Genomic DNA, 22,710 nt, shown 5'->3' with positions numbered 1-22,710 from the left:
TTGTTTATGGGTGTGATATACAGTATGTGATACAGGTCTCGGGGTATGATATAAGTCTGTGGGCATGATATAGGATATGGGATAAAGGTCTATGGTCGGTGTGGAAGTTTCGATTTTAGGAACATATACAAGTGTACGTGTAATGTCATAGCTCATGTATCCACTCGCGTCCCAAGGACTTTACTTTATTTTACTGGCTACCTCTCCTTTTTGATGGTTCAAGATTATCTACTGAATGTAATGAATATGCCACATGACCTTCTTTCACCCTTACTGTTGAAAATCCGTCATTAGATGCTCCCGACATCTTCATTAAAAGGGTCAGATCGAGAGAAAAAAATGGCAAATCTCGATTGAGCTTTCCTCCCTGCGAGTGCGAATGTTCGGGTCAATTTGACAAAATAGTCCAGCTCTCTGTGCCAAAATTTAAATAGTTAATATCATATAAATTAATTTGAGATAAATACTGTAATCTGATCGGTTAAAATAATTTTGTTATTTCTCAATGGATACAAAACATATTGACACGCCCCTATTCAGTTAAATTCAGAGCTACTTTTCTCAGGATTAAATATAAAAATATGTTTTAAAATTAATTTATAAGAATTGGCTATGAATAAAATTTTGTCTCTTGAAAAATAATATAAATTTTCCATGTGTATATTTTGTTTATTGCACTTCCCGCAATAAACAATATGCACATGGAAAATTTATGTTATTTTTCAATAAACAAAATTTTTATCATAGCCAATTCTTAAATAATCATTGAAATCTTGCAGTTCTACACATATTAAATAGGCTTAATATCGTCATACGACCATATCCTACGTAAAGTAAACATCACATATTTGACATGGAGTAAGATCGGCGGCGGAGCGATATCTCAATGCAAACTTTGCAAGGAGAATAACCCGCGGAGTGTTATTTTAGTAGTTATATGTTGAAATGTCTACCCTGGTTACATAATTTGGATGCCGACGATCTCTAAGTCCAGTCCAGTCTATAAATAGACGTCCTTGACAAAAATGAACTAAAGCAACAACAACTCACTCAGTAATATATCCAATTCTCGTTCATGGAATGCCTCAATATACAACATGTAGTCAAAATGAGATATCCGATTAAAGTATTGGACAATACCATCAAAATTACCAGCGCGACTACAATTCCAGTGGACTGGATTTATAGTAGTAAGTCAAGTAATGAATAGGTATGAATACTACAGAAGAGTCTCTTGAAGAGCTTGAATCGCTCACCTGAAAAAGGAGCATATATTTATGAATGCCGTAAGTTCAACAGAATACCTAAGGCAATGTAAAATGTCTGAAATGTATTAAAAGTATTTTTAGAACCTAGCTCTGGAAGAATTTGGGCAGGTGTTCCTCTATGCCCTTTTACTCCACCATGTCTGAGGGGACATTAATGAGGTATACATTTGCTGAAAAAGAACATAAAACGAAGTTAAATCATGACTATACAACATTTTCATCACCACCATTCAACACAGGAGACCATGTTTACTATTTAAACCAAATATCGTTGAAATCAAAGCAAGTAAAAAAATTAGTGGAAAAACAGTGGCAGCCATTTTGAAAATGGCCACCCAGAACAAACCTTTCAATAACCATACCATTCAACTTGGAATATCATGTTTCCTCACGAAACCAGAAATCATTAAAATCCGAGCAACTGGTGAAAATGTAACAAAATGGAAGCCATTTTAAAAATCAATACTGCCAGTAAACCCAGAATATCATGTTTATAACTCCTTTACTTAAAAAATTAATTTATTATGATAATTATATGTAAACCTTTATTTTCATATAAAATTAATATTATAATCGTCTAGTCATAAAAGCTAATTACTGAATACATATTAAAAAAAACTCCATAGATAGTTATTAAAAATTAAGAGTATTATTTGCATTTTAGGGAACCAAGGAGTTAAATATAGAATAAATAGATATTGAGGGAACCATATGAATTTTTCAATTATCTTAAAAAATGAAAGAGTTATGATGATTTAATGTTGATGCCCCAATTGGATTTTTTTGCCACCCAAAAGCAAATCACAGATAAGTGATGACATCATGAAGAAATCTGTAGTTGAGGAAAAAGTAGCAAAAAAGGTACTTTGACCCATATGTTCTTTTATTGATAAGGGGACGACCATTAAATTCTTAGGGGGTGACAGATTTGGAAAATGAATAATCTGTCTCTGATTATTAAGGAAATAAATAATCTGGCCTCATCATACCAGAAAATAAAAAGTCTGACTTAGCAAATTGCTAGAAAATAAATATTCTGACCTTGGCTAGTGAATTGAAAAAAAAAATTCTGATCTTGGCTATGGTAAATTGAAAATATATATTCTGATCTCCACAAAACCTTTAATAAATTTGGCTCTCTACGCTCGCCATAGTTTCATAAATTAGAAAAGTATACATGTTTTAATACTCGACAAGTTTTATACAAAACCCTAATAGTTTACAATGGCAATATTAAATACATGTACATGTGCATAAATTACTTTACTGGTGTAGGATAACGTGTAGTAGTCCATGAGCTAAGAAAGTCCACTATGCACCCCCACTCATCAACTTCATTGTGATTTTTAAGTACCTTTATACCTTCCATTACCGAATCAATTTGTCGCCAAAGAATATTCTCGGATTCTTTTTCATTATAAGCCTATATTTGTACCCCACTAGGTCAAAAAGCCAAGATATTTGTGACTCAATTATTTGAGCGTCTAAGTCTTCCTGGGACAGCATGTATCATCATGTAGTCCAATGTCTCAACTTTACAATGGTACCAAGAAAGTTGCGGTAACACTTAGGGTTTTGAGGTTAAATAAAAAAATGTACCCCTACCACAGGGGAAAATCGCTCAAATTGACATATTTTTCCATGTCAAAACGCATAGAATATTTACGCTTCAGTAAAAAATGGCTAAGTTAGGTATGCTTCAGTTTATTTTTTTGGCGACAAAAAGATTCATTAATGAGAGACATAATGGTACCTGAAAATCATATTTAGGTTAATGAGTGGGGTGGCATGGGAGGTTATCTAAGCCCACTTACTACAGTTGAGTATTGCAATTGTAGATTTCATTCGTATACATAGATATGCGAATTTATCCCCTAAAAAGTCCCTCGCAACATTTCCCACTAAATTTGGGGCATATTTCAGGTCAAGGAATGCCACCTGTCGAACATAGTAGAGACTATACCTTGTATTATAGAGAATGAACTTCATTTAAGAATGTCTTTAATAATAAACATAGAAAGTAACACATGTTTTGATATAGAACCCAAACCACATACTTTGGAAACCCGGATATGCACATTTAAATTGTCATAGAAAAAAATAGGCTATTTTATGAGTAGGGAAAATAAATAATCTAGTCAAGATTATGACGAAAATAAATAACCTGATTTTCACCAGACTGGAAATAAAATTTTGACCTGAAAAAGTTTGCCAGCCCCACCCCCTAAGAATTGAATGGTCGTCCCTTAACGGCGCATGCTTTTCGACCGATGAAAAAAAAAATAAAGAGTAATCAAGGGAAACAAGATTCTAGCCGAAGTCAAAAGAATGTAATCCAGGGACAAAGCCAGACATGGAAAACAGACAGACACAACAAAGAACCTAAAGTAACTAAAATAATACGTATAAAGTAACAAAAGTAAATGAGCAACTCGGACTGCACTAAAAACTGGGAGCATGGACCAAGTGCACCAGTAGGATAAGCGTCCTCTACTTTTCTAGAAACACCCGCCGAGTTGCTACAATCACTTTGTGCAGGATACCCTATAAAAATAATTATGTCAACTTTCATTAAATGTTCGCATGGTTTCAGTGAAGATTTTCAAAGTTGTACAGGTGAAAAACGCAAAAAAAATGTTGCAGGGGTCATAACTCTTACATAGGGCGACGAATCTTTTTTGAAAATTTCGGCATAGGTCCATCTTTTGTTGGTGAACAATATTACAAATAATCAGAATTTTGCTAAATTAAGCGTTTTTTGTTGTTTGCAAAAAAGTACTTCGACTTTGACCCCACCGAAAAATCGTTTATATTGACAAATTTTTCCATGTCAAAACCCTACAGTATCCATGCTTCAATAAAGAATGGCTTATTTGGTATTTTCTGTTTAGTATTATCACAATTATTATTTCTGGGGTTCTTTTGATGAACTTTGGCGATTTGTGTAGTCAGAATTTACCCCAAAAAAATGCAAAAAATGGGATTTTTTATTTTTCCGTAAAAAGTCACACAAGTTCGACTTCTACAAGTTATTGATCAACTAAAACCGTCAAATTTGTTGTCTTTGGACAGATAATTTAGTTTTCTACATAAAAAACATGCGAATAGGAAAGTTGACATAATTGTTTTTATAGGGTATCCTGCACAAAGTCATTGTAGCAACTCAGCGGGTGTTTCTAGAAAAGAGGACGCTTAACCTACCGGTGCACCTGGTCCATGCTGCCAGTTTTTTAGTTCAGTCCGAGTTGCTCATTTACTTTTGTTACTTTGTATGTATTATTTTAGTTACTTTACGTTCTTTGTTGTGTTTGTCTGTTTTTCATTTCTGGTCTTTGCCCCTGGATTACATTCTTTTGATTACCGCTAGAACCTTGGTTCCCTTGACTATTCACTGACTCTAGCACACTCTTCACTGCGCAATGAAACCATTTCATTGTTGTAAGTTTTCACGCTTAAAAGAAGTTTCAGTAATTTTCACGAGTAAGCTGGTGTCACTTACATCAAAAATACTTGTTATTATGTTCCCCAAACGAGGTGAAGGACTATACTGTTTTGTTCGTTTCTATTCTTTTATTTTTTTTCTTCTTTCTCCCAAAATTTTCTTCGAGAGTCTTCTCAGAAGTGGCTAAATGGAATGGAACAAATTTTGCACACACTGACACCAGTTGAAGTTGTGCAATGTCATACTATGAAATCCAATATGGCCGCAATTTCAAAATTACCACCGCTTAAAGACGAAAAACAAAGTCATAATAAATAGGGGAAAATCATACAGACTTGATTTTGGGTTAACGAAATCGGTCACCACAAGAGATTTTGGTCGGCAATACTGCAATTTAAAAAATGGCCGCAGGTCGAAATTTTTGAAATTTAAAAAAAAATCGAAAAAAAGGGGAGTTGTTTTAAATGAAGACCTGAGACCAATGGAAATTTTCTGGGAATATATTCGTAAAACACATCCAGTACTAGTCTAATTAAATGTTGTTTTATTGGTGAAGTATTTTGGGACAATTAGTCAGCAACATCACCATCTTCAGGTTCAGTGATATCTTTATCAAAAGTGTTGATATTGTGAATTCAACATTTTGACATGAATATAAGACAGAGCAAGTCATCCCTTGCTCTTTGCTGACACATGTGCTTAAACACGCATTTTGCCCTTGCATTAACAAATAAGATCTCGAAGAAAGTCAGAAGCCATCCGACCTTCAAAGACTACAAGCATAAGAACTTACACCGTCTGGTAGGAAGGACTGATAAATCTTCATGATTGTAGCCATGTGAAGTCTTTTTCTCTCTGATTAAATATTGTTCTAAAATTTTGGTAAGGTTTTCAAATGCAAATTCATGTACCGAAGGTTCTGCTGACGCCTTTACCGTCAAATAGGCGTTAGACAAGCAGAATGATAATCAACATTACCAAGAGTAATCAAGGGAACCAAGGGTTATAGCGGTAATCAAAAGAATGTAATACAGGAACAAAGACCAGACATGGAAAACAGACATAAACGACAGAGAACATAAAGTAACTAAAATCATACATACTAAGTAACAAATGCAAATGAGCAACTCGGACTCTGGGAGCATGGACCAGGTGCACCGGTAGGCGTCGTATTATTAGAAATCCTGAACAGCATTTACTTATCATTTAACCTTAAAGTAGCCTCCTCAAGACCATTATGTCTCTCATCAGAAATCAGTTTGTTTAATGTTTTAGTTTTCCTCTTACATATGAAGCAATGATTATTACTAAGAGGAACAAAACTGCTCTCTAATGAATTGGCTAAAGATTCGAAAGAACTGGGGTTTCCACCGAAAGCAAGCTTTTGTTCGTTTATATTATTTGCATGGTGCCTTAATTCTCCAGTATTTGCTTAATGATGTATCCTTTGAAACGTGAGTGGTGGTACTGCACTATGTATGGCTCTGAAGACACATCGGACTCCTTAAAATCTACAAGAGCATACTACAAGGAATCTTTGCGTAAAGCAGATGAACGAAACAAACTATTACATCCAGGTTTTGATGCTTTTAAAAGTTTCTCATCAGGTTCGTCTTTACAAATAACATATTTGTCAAAATCAAACACAAAACGCTATTATTTCGCATCGGAAGGTGCGAATTTCAAAGAGGTATCAAAACGGCCCATCAATATTTATGTACTAATCAAACGCGCCCAATATATAAACACACCGGACAACAACAATAATAATCGCCGAATTACAACTAAAACAACCCGAAAAACAATACGTAACTATGAAAACAAATCAAGCGAATGAAAAATGTAAACACGTAGCGATTCTTCAACCAACTGACTTCTAACAGCAATGACAAAATCGCAAAATTTGACCTTGTAATAAAAATAAAATCGGATTCGGGAAAAGTATATATTTGGAATCGCATTATGACAAATCGCACCACTTTTATAAAATAATTTCACTTCATGAATTATTAAAAAACTCATTGTTTTATTTTAAACCACGCATTGTTGCTTTGCTTTCATCGAAAAAAATTTTTTTTAATTAATTGAAGCGAAGCGAAAAGGATTTAAAACAAATTCTGCACGTGTTACTTTCACAAATTCACGAGACGACAGTCCGATGTGTTTATTGACAGGTTTTGAATAATAATAAAAAAAGAACGATTACAAAATATAGACTTTTCATAAAGTCTTTGTCGAATCATGCGCGGGGGCGTTAGCTCATAGAGGGTGTTACACACGTATTTAAAATCCTAAAGGAACCACTTTTGAGACTTTACATTATAACATGATAGTTGAATAATCAATTGACTATCTAAAACAATACAATTCCATGTGACTTTGTGTAGGTAATTTAAATTTTTTAATTAGACGACTCTTTAAATCTCCGCCGCTCGGCTAAAAGTAAACGAGTGTAAATTAAATGAAGAAAGGTAACCGGAACGTTTCACTCCCCTGTCGTATTAGGTTCTCTCTTCAGCTTTTCAAAATAACTCGTTTCGCACGAACTTCAGGAACTAAAATTCATATAAGAAAAGAAAGAGTTATGAAATTTTTATAATGTCGATAGGGCATTACTACACGGTAATATCCCCTTCAGATTCTTTCATGAAATAAACACAATGGTTATTGTAAACAGTATTTTATTGTTGAGAAGTATAACGTTAACAAATAAATACAACTGGATGTAAAACAATGTTGGGTTTGGAAACCAAGTATTGCACACTTTTATAAGTTTTTCTCCCAAATGTTTGCTTCTGTAGAGGTACTTTAAAAAGTTGACAGCCCATAGAAAGTGATATCGCTTCAACATTGATAATTATGCCCTGGCCTGCGGCTCCAGACAAGAAATATCAATGTCCCTTCGGAGTCAATTTAGAATTATAATGCCGTCTTCATAAGCAACTATTGCATAAATATAAGAGGGCCAACATATTTTAGTGCATAGGTTTATAGTTTTCTTTTAGTTGTTGTCAAAGTTTTGTATATTCAATTCAATATCAGTTGGGGAACTAAGAAAGGCATGCAGGGCGTACGCCCTCCGTAAAAATTAGGAAATTTTTTTGAGTTTTTTTTGCATATTTTTTTTCTCTAATTCCACACAAAGAGTTCTTACTTCGTTTTGCTGGGTCATTAATTCTATTCATGCCCCCATCTAAATTCTCGGATCCACCCCTGAATATAAGGATCAAACAGAACGAAAGGATATTGTCCAACTATTTTGTCACATTGTAAGTGCTTTGTAAATAAAATTCTCTGTAAGGACCCCATGATTACATGATTAGGTTAAATAAAATTTTGCCTGCTAATGTATTCTCTATATACACACTTGTGACAAGAACTGTTATCTTTTACATCTTTAAACAAACGTAGTCTCCAAAGTTTAAGTAAAGTGGTGGCATATATTAACAAACAACAAATGATAAGAATGAACACTTTATACTATTTCAGATTAAAAAAATAACAAAATGTAAAACAAGCACTTCCTTGTGGACGGAATAAGACACTGAGGTGTGACAACAAACAAATGCATATGGTTAAATGCTCTATTTTGGCCCAGGTTTACTGAAACGTTTGGCATTACTAAGTTAGAATAAGTCATGTACTTAAGCAAGTTTATGTCCCACACTTAAAAATGTGAACTTTATTGAAAGTCATTAAGCTTTGTAAAATGACTTGAAAAGTTTTGAGATTTAGCTTTCAGGTTGTTGATTTTCTTGTTGCTTCAAGAAATCTCTGAAAGTAAAAAAAACATAACATTACTAAGTAAAAACATAACATTACTAAAAACCTTGCAAGAGAGCAAATAAGTGTTTCAAGTACATTGTCTGTCTCCTGTTTTAAATATAACCATATTTATCTACAATAAAACTTCACATCAAAGGAAAAGTTCGTAAGTCCAAATAAACATAAAGAATTAATGACTGACAAGTATTAAAATTTAAAAAAAAAGCCTTTAGTGATAGAATTAACCAATCAACATTCGTATTAGCCAGTAAGAGTATAGTTTATAACAGACAAAAAGAATTGCCAGGACCAGTGCCAAGGTTTGTAATTAAGTCCACTATTGATTACAATGATGACCCACCACAGTGTAACATATCCACATTGGCGAAGACATTAAATTCGGGTGTAATTTGTGCATCTCTTTCCCCACATTAATGCAAAAACGAGTACAGAATTATTAAATAAGCCGTCGTGTGCAATATTTAAATCATAATAACAATTTACCATTATAAAATCTGTATCCCTAAAAACAAGTATTGGTTAAATCCACTTGGTTAAATCGTTTTTGTTTCTCTTTGCTTTTATCATTTTAATAAATATTCTGATAAAAATTTGCCTGTATGAGTTTTCTTATCTTACCAACCACATTAAATAAAATAATAAAGTCAAATAATAGAAACGAAAGCAGTGTCATAAATTTCACATAGGCTTCTTATAAAACTTACCCAAAATATATTCTTCCGGACTGGTCATCAGCCAGCTTGTACACAGCTTCTTGAACTTTTGGTTTATCATATGGGACGGCAAGCTCCTTTAGAATGATAAATAGAGCATGTTTTTTTTCAGTCTGAATAAATCAGTAAAAGTCGGTAACACGTTTCACCGGAATTATAAAATATTAAGCCCTTGTCGAATGAGCACTGAGATGATATTATGCAACGTACCCGGTAAATATAATTTCATATTTGTAGTTTGGTATAACTACTTGTTGCAGAAATAAATATATGAAATAAAACATGGAATGATTAATACTAAAAAAAATACGAGTGTGTTTGGTCCTTAACATTTAGAGATATACAAAAATTACTGAAATTTGATAGTTTCCGTTTGTACCTCGATAGCGGCCATAAAATCCTCCGGGGAAACCATGAGGGTCTGTTCTGTGTCGTATCTCTTAAGAATATCTAGGAGGCGCATATCATTCACAACAATATGTTCTTGTAACACTAATATTGGCGCTGGTTTCTTCTTAGGATCAATGCCCATTTTCCCAATATCGTCTGCTGTGTTTCCAGTTCGTAAAACGGGTCCAAATGACACTTTAAAGTTAGGTTTTTTTAGTTTGATATCTTCACATATTCTTAAAAACTCATATTCAACAGGAACATCCTAAAAATGTTTTAAGATTTTTGAAAGCACAATTTGTAATTAAAATTGAATACAGTATGTATGCTGTATTCAAAGTTTACTGTTCTAAGACATGAATTATGTTATAATTCATTAAAAATGTAGTCTGGATATAATTGGTTGTAAAATTTGTAATGTTTTACAACTATCTAGTACAAAAAGTGCACAATATTTTGTTAACACATGAAGTATAAGAAGAGAAATTCTGATTAAGATTGACTGTCTGTAAAATCTCTTCTTTTTTTCAAATAGAATAATGTTGGCTTACATCAATTCTTCTTGGTAAATAATGAAGTAAAGGACTGCAAGTCTTATAAGATAACAGGCGCGTAGCTGAGGCCAAATTGAAGTGTAGGCAAAATTACGGCAGGGGGTCTGGGGCCCCCAGCAGGTCCAGGGGGCGAAGCCCCCCACGAAACTCCGCGGAGATAGCGTTTTAGAGCATCATTTATGCCTCTCCTGGATGTATTTTATCTCCAAAAAAAATATGGCAAAGTTAAGTGCAGGCAAAAGCTTTTTTGGGTAACAACAGCTTCGCGCCTGGATAATTTGACATTTTTTAAAGATGTATTACAGGTGGACTTTACAATGTTTCACTCTATAATCATACCGTCAAGTCAAGTTCTTCCATTTCACTGCTTTCTGATTCATTAACGACTTTAGCTAATGCTATAGCACCTGCTGTAGTTATAAGGTTATTTCCCATCTAAAACAAAAGAATGTAACATTGTTGTAGTTAATTGATGTGTGTCAGTCGTCTCCAAAAACCTACGAGTTATGGAAAATCATATTATTTTTTCCGAACACCCGGGCATTCTGCGATCTAGGAGGTGAAGGAAGCTGACGCTTCGTATATGCCATTGGGTAACTTACGTAGAACCTCGGAAGGCTAATTCAAAATCTGTTGCAATTTTTTCCTTTGTTTTGTTTTGTTTTTTGGGGGGGACAGCAAGAACAAACATAATTAGCAATTGTATAATACCAGGACGGTGTCGCCATTTTCGGTCAATAACTTGAGTATCTACAAGTGATTGGAACTGTAATAAATGTGCCAGAAAAATCAATACCACAAAAAGAGGATTAGGATTAAAATTAGGGGTTACGACCTAATACCAAGTCAGAAACCTACTTAATCACAATATAAATGTATTGTCATTGTTGTCCTAATTGAGCCGAGGTCGTATAGCAAGCGAGATGCCGTTGATCATTTTACTAATCATGGAATGCACCTTCTGCTGTTTATTAAGACTGTACTACATTCTCTTACAAAACCATTCCCATTATTAAATTATCTTCATTTATTATCGCCTCCTGGCATGCAGGGCCTTTTAAAATGTTGAGAAATAAGGAATGTCTTTTATGGAACAGTTAATCAATTATTTCATTAATGACAGGAAGCAACGAGTTGGACCTTAATCATTAAAAACCTTATCATAAAAGCAGAGTACTTTGTACTGATTAACCAATAATTCCATCTAACTAGAATCCATTCACCATTATGCTTTCTTCAACTTAAAAGCGCAAATTAAGCATCAGATTACTATATGCTTCAGTAACGTTAATTGCGATACCTGAAGATGGAATTGGATATGTAGATAAAAGAAAGCCTAACAGAGCAGAGAAAAATGAATACCCTCAATATGCGTAAGTTGTCATTGGAGAAAATAGATTTTGCTATCTTGACAGCGGCATCGGCATTGAGTCTGTTCCCACTTATATCAATCTCCATAACAGAGTTATTGGTTGCAAGTGCGTCCGCAATTGCCGCTCCACCCTCTGGACCAAATCCATTCCAACTCAGGTTTATTCTCTTCAATCCAACATTTTCCTGTTTAAATTACATTTCGTAATTCGAATTAGTCATAATATTAGTAAACAACGAGTTCACAGTAATCTGATTGTTTAATTAGGTACAATGTTCTAAATGCAACTATCTGGTCAAAATCTCCACTAAAACCCACTCGAACTATCTGGTCAAAAAGACCATTATAAAACGTATTAGTGTATAACATGATACTAAGTAAATGTATTTTAACGCAATTTTGAGATGCTTTTATTTAAATGTAAATCCATGTTCAAATTTAACTATCTAGATGATAATATGTAAATCAATGAAGTAACAGACAATTTTAATTTGGGATCCATCAATCAAAGAATTCATCAAAAGTTGGTATATTTTACCTTGATTCCATTCGCTACTGCTATGGCCCCTTTCTGTCGAAGATGGTTCCAGCTTAAATCGATCACGTCTAGGATATCATTTGCACCTATAAACAAATATCAGACAATCCTTTGCGGTGCTTTACATTTGTGGACTTTCCCACAACATTAGCCCACTATTGCATTATAAAGCGATCTTTTCCCCTTCATTTCATATGGACCCGTTCAGAGTTGTGCGTAGAGCGTTGAGTAATGTATTTAAAACAAACCATACATTAAAAACAAAACAATATGTAGATAAAGATTTAAAAAATAAAATCACGATGAAACATACTGCGGGTGTCTTAAAAATATGTCCGCTTGTTTAAACCGTTTTTTTTTGCAACTGCACTAGGAATTTGCTTCTGATGATCCGGGATTATCCTGTTTTTATCTTTTTGTCATAACTTATATCTAAGTGTTTTATATGATAGTTTGTTTTTACATTGCCGATGCAATTCACTTTACAAAGTGCGATTTTTTTCATGAAACATAGTTTACGCAATTGTAACGAATGAAGTAGGATGTAATTTCTTAAAATTACTGAAAGTGCGCAAATAGACTGCAATCATCTCGTAGTTTTAGATTGTATTCCAATTGCATACCCCCCCCCCCGTTTCTGTAGCATCATGGCTGATTACATTTATAGCATGTCAATAAAAATCATAAAAAAAGAAAAAAACTAGTAATAATCATTCGTTCGCATTGAGAAATTTTGACGAAACAAATTGTGATCCATGACATCATGGGTCCATGTGTATATGATTATGAAGGATGTATATGAACGCGTTTCACTTACTGGAATCTTTATATGAAAGAATAATCAAAGGAACCAAGGTTATAGCGGTAATCAAAATAATGTAATCTAGGGACAAAGACCAAACATGGAAAACAGACATACAGAAAAAAGAACATGATTGAAGTAACTAAAATCATACATACAAAGCAACAAAAGCAAATGAGCAACTCGGACTCAACTAAAACTGGGAACATGGACCAGGTGCACCGGCAGGGTAAGCATCCTCTGTTTTTCTGGAAAGACCGTCGAGTTGATGAACGCGTTTCACTTATTAGAATCTTCAAAGAGCCTTTTTTAGAAGTTTCGACCCTCACGCCAGCATAACACATTGTGAAATGTTTTGACGTAAAACGATTTTGCAAAAAAAAGCAGGAACAGCTCACCATTCCGTAGCACCTGAATTCAACCTTAAGTTTTCGTTGGGTTCATGCTTTTCGTTTTTCTGTGTTTACTTTTTAGTTCTTCGTGTTTGGTGTTACCGATGCTGCCGTCTCCGAAAATTTCCCCTCGTTAACTTATACAATAACCACAGACAATCGCACCTGTCGTGTCCGAGAATTTCCCCTCTTTAACTAAAACAATAACCACGGAAAATCTCACCTATAGCAGCCCCAAGAACTTCACCACCTTCCTCTCCAAAGAGGTTATGACTCAGATTAAGGTCCTTTAAATATTTGTTGCTCTACAAAATCGTATTTTAATAGTGTCATAAATGTTAAAACAGTATGGGTCAGGGAGGTTGAAACTTGTAAGAGAGACCATTAAAAATGTAAAAAAGAAATGTCTGGACAATGCTTGTCAAATATTTGTATGTCAATATAGGGATTAACTACTATTGGACACTTTAGGAATTTGTATATGTATATTAATTAAAACCATAAGTTTAAACAAAGACTTCTTTCAGAGACTAAATGATACTATCATACAATTGGAGAACGTCTCTTTAAAAAAAGCTTACATCTAGTGTACTTGCAAAGAAGGACGCATCCCCATCTACAAAACCATTCCCTGAAATGAAGAACAGACTATACCCTGTATTTCTATCATTACACGAAAATAAAGTAAGAGTCTTTTCGATACTGTACTGGCAGGTCTAGATATTTTGAAATGGAAGGTTCCTGAAAAAGGGGGGTTCTATGCTTTTATTATGTTGGCCCAAATTTTGCACGAAATAAAAAAATCAACTCTCGGAACCCCAGTGGACATGAAACTACCGCGAAACATAATTCATACACTAAACTGCATCAGCTACATAGAAAAAAATAAATAAAACCGAGCGCCACATTAATTGTGAGCGAGTAGTATGTTAATTTTGTCACACGACTTTTTGAGCGGTCCGTGCACAGGAGCGAGTTCCCACAATCGAATATGATATGTTTACTAGTATTAATCTGGTCAGGTTGCATATTTGATAGCGGAAGCAAGTCCCTGTTGTCGTACACTGGAAAGAGCTTCGCGGAATCTTAATGAGTAGATTCTAAGCAGCTACTAATGACACGATTTATAGGACTGCAGAGTAGATATAGCACGATAAGCATGCGTCGTAAATTAGAATGCGACTATAAATATGACTACTTATTAAATTATTGAATATTTAAAAAAAAAAGTATAAGCAAATTCATACCACGGATGATAAATTAAAACTTATGTATAATTAATTTTTACTGCGTACCACTGTTTATTGTGCGCATTTGTAATAGTACGTACTAACTGTTAATTGTATGCTAAACATGATATATCTAAATAAGTCGTTTACAATCTTTTTTCATGTGTCTAACTTGTCAAGCAATATGTAAATGTGATCGTGCTAATGTTTAATGTCTGTGATGAACAGTATATAAAAAAGTGACCAAGTATATAACTCAAAAAAACAAAAAAAAACCATTGAAACCTACCTGATAAATTTATTTTTCGAAGCCCTGCATTGATGTTCAGCATTCGACATATACTCTGTGCACCAACGGATCCGAGTTTATTATCAGCTAGACTCTATTGTAAGAAAGTATAATGTCATCAAATAATGTATATGGAGAAATGGGAATAAAATAAGTCATATACCTGTAATCAAAATTCAAGTTTCAAACATTCCAGAAACAGGAAGTTGATTTGTTTGAGGCAGAAATCAAATCCTATGACCCGATATACCAAACTGCAGCTTCTGTCAATATATCAAGTAGGGGTGATAAGTAGTTGCAGAGAAAACTGTAATGAAAAGGGGCGGATGGACGGACACCATCATCACTATGTACCATCCGCTTACAAAGCGGGGATATAGTGACTAACTATATCTTCACAAGGGGTATAAATGCCTTCATAGAATAGTTTTTACCAGTTCCGTGATGTACTCGTTTTCTTCGAGCATCCTCGCCATAGCTTCGCCACCTTCGCCTTCTATCCAGTTTCCATCTAGGTTTAGTTTTTCCAAAGAAATGTTGTCCTGAAACGAAAAATAAATATGTTTATATTTAAGAGACTATTATGTTATTTTTTTTTATTTTTTAAGAATTCATTATAGACTTGAAAATTATGGCGTACAAAACTCCTCTGCCAAGACAGTTTTATTTCTTTCTGACACACGGACCAGCGCCACAAAAGTAAACGAGTAATTTCTTTATATCAAAGACTAAAGTCTTCGAAGTCGCTAATCGTCAATTATTCACGGTCACTGATTTTGGCCCATGCTCCCAGTTTTTAGTGGAATCCGAGTTTCTCATTTGCTTTTGTTACGTTGTATGTATGCTTTTAGTTACTTATGTTCTCTGTTGTGTATGTCTGTTTTCCATGTCTGGTCTTTGTCCCTGGATTACATTCTTTTGATTACTGCTGTAACCTTGGTTCCATTGATTACTCAAGGTACAAATGCTATATGCTCTAAAATCGGGAGACTTTCGCTAAAATCTCGGTTCTTTTGATATTATTACTTACTCTGTCGTAACCGTTATAGATATCGGTGTCCTGATAATGTATATGACTTTTATATAATCAATTGTAACGAACGCCTGTGTTTGAATCGGAAACTGTGTAATATTACATAAATTCGATGCTAACCGATCTTTTTATCTTTTAATGTAAAATTCCCGTTCTAACACAAGCAAAAAACACGCACAGACATGTACGTGTATGATATGTTTTAAAAAAAGGTACATTGTAGCGATCTTTGGGTCGCTTATAATATGACAGGGAACCAGTTTATGAACCAGATTAAGCACCTGGCAATTACAATGAATGTTCATAAATGTCGAGGCGTGCTAATGTGTATGACCTACATAGTTTTGTAGCTAGCCACAGTGCCTGAATCGGAAACTGGGTAAGGTTCAACGCTAACTGATCATTTCATGTAAACTTCCCGTCCTCATACAAGCAAGAAACACACGAAGAACACACGTGTATGATATTCAAGAGGAACATTTTTATCTCGTTTGAAGCTAGAACAATGACGCTGTGGCGGTGAACACGGCGAAGATCTGCTGGATTATGTGGCGTATAACTACAAATTAATGCAAATCATATGCGAATATTAAATACAGAAATTTCGAGTTCAAGAAGTCGCCAACACTATTAGCGACTTAAAAAGATAGCCGACGCACTAAAATTTTGTTCCTTTTACTTAATACTTTTCTACATTTCATTCAAGAAAATAACACATGGCACGCAATTTCGATATAGTTTTTTTTTCGAACGCCACTAAGTTATCTGTATTTGGCCAATCGGTAAACATAATTGCGATCAGGTGACTTGCGTTTCCATAGAAGAGAGTCTTTAAAGTCAAAGGTTAAAAAGCGAAACTATACCGACTGCGTCGGAAAAATATTTAAGCCTGATAATATTTTTAATTGCTATAGTAACAAAAGCTATGAAATTTATGATGTCACAAACTGACTTGAGTACTTTTTTCAAGTTGCATGGCGCTGGGACAGGAGAGCATTTGATGTGTTTATCTCTGGATCCATGAAAATGTGCTTTAACCTTTTTGATTGTGAACTAGCTATTTATAACTTAATGTGTGTTTATGTGTGTTGTAGGCTTGTTATTTCTATCTGATTTCGTTCCAATTCTTCTTTATTCTTTGTTAGTCTTCTGGTTATCTACATATACTTGATTTTCTTTCCTACAGATTATTATTTTAGTTTGATGTTTGTACATTTAATATATGTTGCAAACTACAAGGGTATTAAGGTATGTAGAGTCAGTTGCTCCAGTAATTTCACTTCACTTTTTTCACTTATCGTATATTTAATTTGAAGTTCTACTGACACTATAAATTATGAGACCATGCAAAAGGTGAGTACCAGATAAAATATTTTTAGTACCAACTATTGCCATATATTCACCACGAATTCTGTCCACAAAGGGCTTTATCAGATACTTCAAGTTGATAACAACAAGTAGTTTGCTTTACATATAACACTATTATGTATCCTGTACAAACAAGGAGTAGGTCTATAAAGCCATACAATCATACTTATCATTCCAGTTTATTTTGACTACAAAATTTAAAGGCAAATGGTTGACGAGACAAATAAAAATGTTTTACAACAATGTCAAGTGAATGCAAACATCAACCAACTGGAAAAGGTCACTATTTCCGTATTTAAATCACAGTCGAAATGGCCTACTTTTTATGTGCTCACTATTATACCTCTTTCTGCGTCACTAACTTCTATAGGCTAATTCAATCAAATAAGGGAAATATTTATTTTTTAACATTATTATTACTTTAGAATAATAAAGTATACATACTCTTAAAACAAGAGCTATGGCTTTAGCTGCCGTTGGATTAAGGCCATGATACCTCATTGTAATCTCATTGTCGACAATATGTCGAACAAAATAAGATATTGGAACAATTCCGTACTGTTGACAGATCTTAAGGTAATTGCTTTTCCCGGTTGTGTCATGGTAAAATGTTTCTTCTGTGCAAAAAGAAAAACAATTAAAATGAAGTGAAAGAATGTCTTCAAGTTACATTTAGGCGTTGTTTGAAGTAAATCCAATAAGCAAACATGAAATATTCATGAACAATTGTCGGGACTTTTAAACCTTAAGATGACAAGTTCGATATACCTAACTTTGATATTACTAAAAACAATGTAACTGGGAATGTTCAAATTTTCGAAAGAAAACTAATTACACTGTTATCTGATACAATGGTAGTAATACATGTCTTCAGACTGAAAAGTCATTATGTTCAAACGATTAGTTAAGCTAACTGGTGCTTACTACATTTTTGCGTTAAACAGTTTAAGCTCTTCAGAACCGAACAAAGCTTAATTAGATCAATATTTGAATAAATAATTTCGCCGATGATGGATCAAGTAAATAACTGCTACAGTCGGTATATTTGAGACCAAATGTTTGAACACAAAGACAGGCGGATCTAATTAAAGGGGGCGCTCCATTTATGCTCAAAATATAAAAACTCACTGAAGCGGACCCACTCATATGCTAGTAAGCGCCACCTTTTTGGCATTGACTTGTTACTTTCTAATTTAGGACTAAAATCTAAATTTTCTGGACATATTTTCCAATACAAATCAAACAGACTCACCATCTATTTCTAAATCCGTATCATAGTCCTCTTCGGTATATTGTGGTTTATTTGTTTCATGGAGAACAATATCTACTTCATCATCACTTTCAACGTCACTTGCTTCTTCGCTTTCCTTTAACTCAGTAATTAGAATATCTTTTGAATCCTCCTGATAATCAGTTTCTTGAGGAAACTCGAGAGGCGTTTCTGGTTTATCTAATTCACGTGCGGGTGTTCTTAGTAAGACGGCACGTGACAAGTTTTGTGAAGGAACGCGTCCATTCGTAGTTGGAGTAAATGTATCTCTAGGACTTATATTGTTGTTATTGTGGTCATCCTCTATCTCTTCGACTTCTTCTGCCACAGATTCCAATGGAACATAAAGCTGTTATGTAAAAAATAGAGACAAGCGTTAAATGTTTGTATTTAACGCTTATAGTGCAAATAACTTAAACTTTTTTGGAGTCGGTGCTGGATGTGTCCAAATTTTGCACACACATTCTCGAAAAGACTAAACCTACAAAAGCAGGCTTACGGTATCACATTAAATTCAATTTTGTCGAATTTGGTGTAAGGTGTTGGGCGCCGAATGGGAATTGATCTTTTTGTAATCAAAATCAATTTTGTGTACACAAAATTGAATTTCGTCACAACAAAATCATTTTTGTCGTACAAAACTATGTTACACAGACTTGTTTATGATCACTTCAATTTTGTAATGACGAAATTCATTTTTTGAGACAATTCAATTTTGTGAGACAAAATTCAATTCTGTGTCACAAAAGTCATTTCTGAGTCACACTATTCAATTCTGTGTGATAAAATTCAATATTGTGTCACGAAAGTCAATTTTGTATGCAAATTGCTTTACAGAATCTTTTGGATATGTAAATGAATTCAAAATGTGCAGCATCATGTACACATGTATTACAAACTTATAGCATTCACTGCAATACAGTGGACAAGGTACGAATGTGCACGGTTATACTAAAACACGTAAGTGAAAGAAATATCGGATATCGTAGTCGTATAACCCACTGTATCACTTAATCTTGAATCTAAAGATAGATTATTTGAGCGTTTGTAAACGAAAGTAAGACACGTACTATGTCGGTTTTTCATCTCGCCCGACCTGTTCCACTCAACCGAATTTCTTGTGACGTACATCAATAGAATCGGAATGAAATAAGGAATCTATCAGAATCAGGCAAAAAAAATCGTGAGAGATAGTGGAACAAAATAATCTTTCGCCGACTTTGACGGATTAACAAATTTAACCGCACAACACATTTCTAATGTGATTTTCTTGGCTAATCTGACGATTCATTTCTTTTTCCAGCAAAATTTGGGACAAATACATTAATACAAATTATCTTGTCAAATTTTAACGAATTTGGTTGCGATTAAAGGGTCGGGCAAAAGTATTTTATAGTTGCGTTAAAAGATGTCCGGAAATGATCAAGTGATTCACCAGGAGCAATCCCAATAAATCGAAAGTAGAAAAATCGAGTATTTTAAAAACTGTTTATCAAACAAATCTCATTGAAAACGTATAATAGCAATTTTAGTCATTTCAAAACAGTTTTACTGTAGAATGCAACTTAAAAGATTTGTTTTTAATTTCACTTAAAGCGCCCTTCACCTCCTGAGTTGCTCGAACTAATCGGAAACCAGCGGTTGCTATATCCAATGAAAACCTTCTCACAAAGTCGTGATGAGACTCAATTTATTTGCATATTCAAAGAATTCTGTAAACTAATTTGCATACAAAATTTACTTCTGTGACAAAATTGACTTTTGTCTCGCAAAATTGAGAATTTGTAGTATGTTACAAATTTTGGCAATTTGAATTCATTTTTTGTGGAACAAAATTGAATTTTGAGTACAAAACCACAAGAGTCCCATTCGGCGCCCCGTAGTATGATATTCATATAACTATATGTATAATGGGAATTAAATGGATGGAAATGTGTTCTGAAGACTCACTGACCAACATGGACACACACAAAAACAAAAAAAAACCAAATAAAATAAAAATCGGAAGAAAAATTCGTGTGACGGCAGGATCGAAAGTTTTATTGTAATGTCTGGCTTAATCTACCCTAGAATATAATTTAATCTTCTAAACAAATAAATGTGGATTGCTTTCAAGATACACAAAAAGGGACTGGAAACATTTAGGTCACGATCAGATTATACAATGTTGTTTCCTATAGATTTGATAATCAGGAATGCGATTTAGTCTGGAAAATGAAAGGAGTCCTAACCCCGGTCCTAACACACACTTAATCAGAAGATTATTATGAATTAAATACTCATCGGTGAAATATTCTAATTAACTATTCTTAATTAAATTAATTAAGCAGTTAATCAAGTGTTCATATGACCCTACAGACGAGACCGTCTAATGACCCGTTACTAAGCATAACTATCGAACAACTATATAGCTTACCTGTTGAGGTGTTTCCGCAGTCTCTGTTTCCATGTCAGTCCCCCCTTTTTATAATTCTATGTATTATTCCATCTTAAACAAACACATGTATCTAAAATCATTTTCTATACCCCGTTCTAATGGTAGACCGTCAACTGCCAGCTGTTAGCGTAAACAAACTTTCATCGGTATGTTTTGCATATGATCGATTCATTCAATTAAATGGCAATGGTTGACAGCGACAGGTTTGATCAAGTTTGATAACGTGCCTCTATACATTTAAATTACTAACGGTATAATCCTTTCAAAATCTATAATTATGATAGATCTCGTCATACAATAATTCAAAAGGTTGTTATAAGTTTGTGTATTTAAAAAGTTTTGTGTCTGGGCAGTTGAACTGCATTAAAAGTCCAGGAGGGGACGATTATTGGATTTAAGAATCGTCGACACACAAAAACAAGAGGCTCCCAGGAGCCTGAATCGTCCACCTGGTTGAATTTTGCCTTTAAAAGGCAATAAATTTCACAAGAAGTTGTCCAACAATTTTGGCTCAAGAAGTCTTTGGTAGGGCTTATCATAAGGATCATTTCAACAATTGAAAGTTTCTTCAAATCTATCAGTTTTCAAGATATTGACTGAAAACTTTTAAAAAAAGTCACTTTTCTCCTTTCAAGGGCAATAACTCTTACAAGGACTCAACTGACAACGTTTATCTCTGAAGATTTTTGTAGTCCTAAGAATAAGGACCATTTCAGCTAGTGAACGAATTTGGCTAAACCTTACGGTTTTGGAGATATTGGCTAAAAACTACTGTCTGACCTCCACACTGTATGTTCTATTTTTAGTAACGGCTGCCATGTTTTTTGACGGATCAAAAATCCCCACATCAGTTCTATGCAGGATACACCAAGGAACATTCGTACCAAGTTTGGTTCCAATTGATCAAATAATGTCAGAGGAAATTTTGAAAGAATTAACATTTTTAACGGTTTTGGAGATACATGCAAAAATCTGCTGTCTGACCCCTATGTTCTATTTTTAGTAACGGTGGCCATGTTTTCGACAAATCAAAAATCCCCACATCAGTTCTAACACGAAAATTTGACCACAGATAGATCTTGTCATGCTGAACACTTTTACCTAGTAAGAGTTTGGCTAAACCTTACGGTTTATTTTAGATATAAGTGAACAACTTCTGACCGACCTCTATGTTCTACTTTTAGTAACGGCGGCCACGTGTTTCGATGGATCATGAACACCCACATCAGTTCTATGCAGAATTATACCATAAGAAACATTCATATCAGGTTTGGTTCTAATTGGTTTAGTGGTTTCAGTGGAGAAAAGTTCTGAAAAAATACTAACGACGACAGACGCCAACTGATGGCAATGCCTCACATGGCCCTTTAATTGGACCAGGTGAGCTAAAAAGTCAATTAAATCATAGTACACAACAGGTCAAAAGTAAAAAATTCTTATCTGCAAAGTTTTGTGTTCTGCAATCTCTCATGACTAGAGATCACACACACCAAAAAAAAGAAAAAAAAAGTAGTATCTTTAAAAAAAAAAAGACAGCACACGCAGTAAAATTTTGCTCTTTTTACTTACAATTTTCTACATTTCATTCAGGAAACAGCACATGGCGCGCAATTTCAATTTTCGATATAGTTTTTTTGAATGCTACTAAGTTAATAGTATTTGGCCAATCGTGAAACAGAATTGCGTTCTGGTGACTTGTGCTTCCATGGAAGAACGTTTTTAAGGTCAAAAGGCAAAAAACGAAACTATACCGAATGCGTCGAAAAAATACTCAAAAACATACTTTTAAAACAAAACTTTTTGATCCCGTTTGTATTGTCATCCTAT

General features: G+C 34.2%; 1 protein-coding gene across 1 annotated transcript; it reads right to left on the bottom strand.

The window, feature by feature from the left end:
* Positions 1-8,168: 8,168 nt before the first annotated feature.
* On the bottom strand, positions 8,169-21,102 carry LOC148624019 (uncharacterized). The gene is made up of 13 exons (XM_088566430.1): positions 20,863-21,102; positions 18,429-18,795; positions 17,621-17,793; positions 15,210-15,317; positions 14,776-14,869; positions 13,839-13,888; positions 13,481-13,562; positions 12,064-12,149; positions 11,516-11,710; positions 10,493-10,588; positions 9,589-9,864; positions 9,201-9,286; positions 8,169-8,484 (listed from the first exon to the last, which is right to left on the bottom strand). Exons 1-13 carry the CDS (start codon positions 20,893-20,895, stop codon positions 8,442-8,444), a joined length of 1,689 nt encoding a protein of 562 aa, XP_088422556.1. The 5' UTR covers positions 20,896-21,102; the 3' UTR covers positions 8,169-8,441.
* Positions 21,103-22,710: the final 1,608 nt, after the last annotated feature.

This window comes from Perna viridis, chromosome 2 (assembly GCF_037379345.1).
Source record: "Perna viridis isolate PV_CMFRI_1.1 ecotype Kerala chromosome 2, ASM3737934v1, whole genome shotgun sequence".
NCBI lineage: Eukaryota > Metazoa > Mollusca > Bivalvia > Mytilida > Mytilidae > Perna > Perna viridis.
This window is presented reverse-complemented; position numbering and strand designations above follow the sequence as displayed.

What these genes read in the sequence shown, in the direction of transcription:
- LOC148624019 (XM_088566430.1), bottom strand. Translation starts at nt 20,895, where the DNA reads ATGGAAACAGAGACTGCGGAAACACCTCAACAG. An exon ending in CCATAGCTCTTGTTTTAAGA is followed by an intron (nt 15,318 to 17,620) that starts GTATGTATACTT and finishes TTTTCGTTTCAG; the next exon opens with GACAACATTTCTTTGGAAAA. An exon ending in ATTTTATGGCCGCTATCGAG is followed by an intron (nt 9,287 to 9,588) that starts GTACAAACGGAA and finishes ATCATTCTAAAG; the next exon opens with GAGCTTGCCGTCCCATATGA.